The 656-nt window shown below is 67.1% G+C and overlaps 1 protein-coding gene across 1 annotated transcript; it reads right to left on the reverse strand.

The window, feature by feature from the left end:
- Window positions 1-542: 542 nt before the first annotated feature.
- Window positions 543-653, reverse strand: LOC103089140 (uncharacterized protein MGC39606; the record flags this gene model as incomplete). Its single annotated transcript, XM_007467811.1, has 1 exon — window positions 543-653. A coding segment is annotated over one exon (111 nt), but the record flags the coding sequence as incomplete, so codon positions are not given.
- Window positions 654-656: the final 3 nt, after the last annotated feature.

Genomic DNA, 656 nt, shown 5'->3' on the forward strand with positions numbered 1-656 from the left:
CCCCCATCTTGGAAATATGACAAGGGACTCCGGAGGGCCTGCGCCCGCCCTGCCTTGCCTGCTCGCGGCTCGGCAGCTTTCCGGGCTGGCTTCCTCGGGCCCCTTCCACGTCTCCCCCAAACCACCGAGGGGCCTGGACATCTACATGTCATGGCAACCGCCTCCCTCCAGCCCGAAGTCCAACCTCTGGCCTCCTACCTCTTTGGTCAGGGCCAGTCATTCACGTTCCTGCTGCAGAATTTCTTCCTTCTGCTCCCCACTTCGCCCAAGGTGAGGCAACAGGTCGGCCGCACTCAAGTAATTTTCTCGAGTTCGATGGAAAGGGCCCGTTTCGCGAGTTTCTGTGCAGCTCGTCACCGGCCGCGACGTGGGTGACCAGAGCCGGGGCTTGGGGCTCGGTGGCCGTGACCTCCGCCGAGGTCTAGGGTCCGGGGGCCCGGGCCGCCCCTTCTCCTTCCCCCGCCGCGTCCCGGCGGCCCTGGGCCCCGCGGAGCTTCATGCCGGCGCCCCTGCCGTCGCGGCCGCGCGGCGGTTGCGGGCGCTCACTCGATCCGCACCTGCAGGCGGACGTTGAGCATCACCGAGGCCACGATGTAGAAGTAGGGGAAGTTCACGCGCAGCCGCCAGGCCAGGTCGAAGAAGGTGATCAGCGTGCG

The sequence above is a fragment of the Lipotes vexillifer genome, unplaced genomic scaffold (genome assembly GCF_000442215.2).
Source record: "Lipotes vexillifer unplaced genomic scaffold, Lipotes_vexillifer_v1.1 C27026047, whole genome shotgun sequence".
Classification (NCBI taxonomy): domain Eukaryota; kingdom Metazoa; phylum Chordata; class Mammalia; order Artiodactyla; family Lipotidae; genus Lipotes; species Lipotes vexillifer.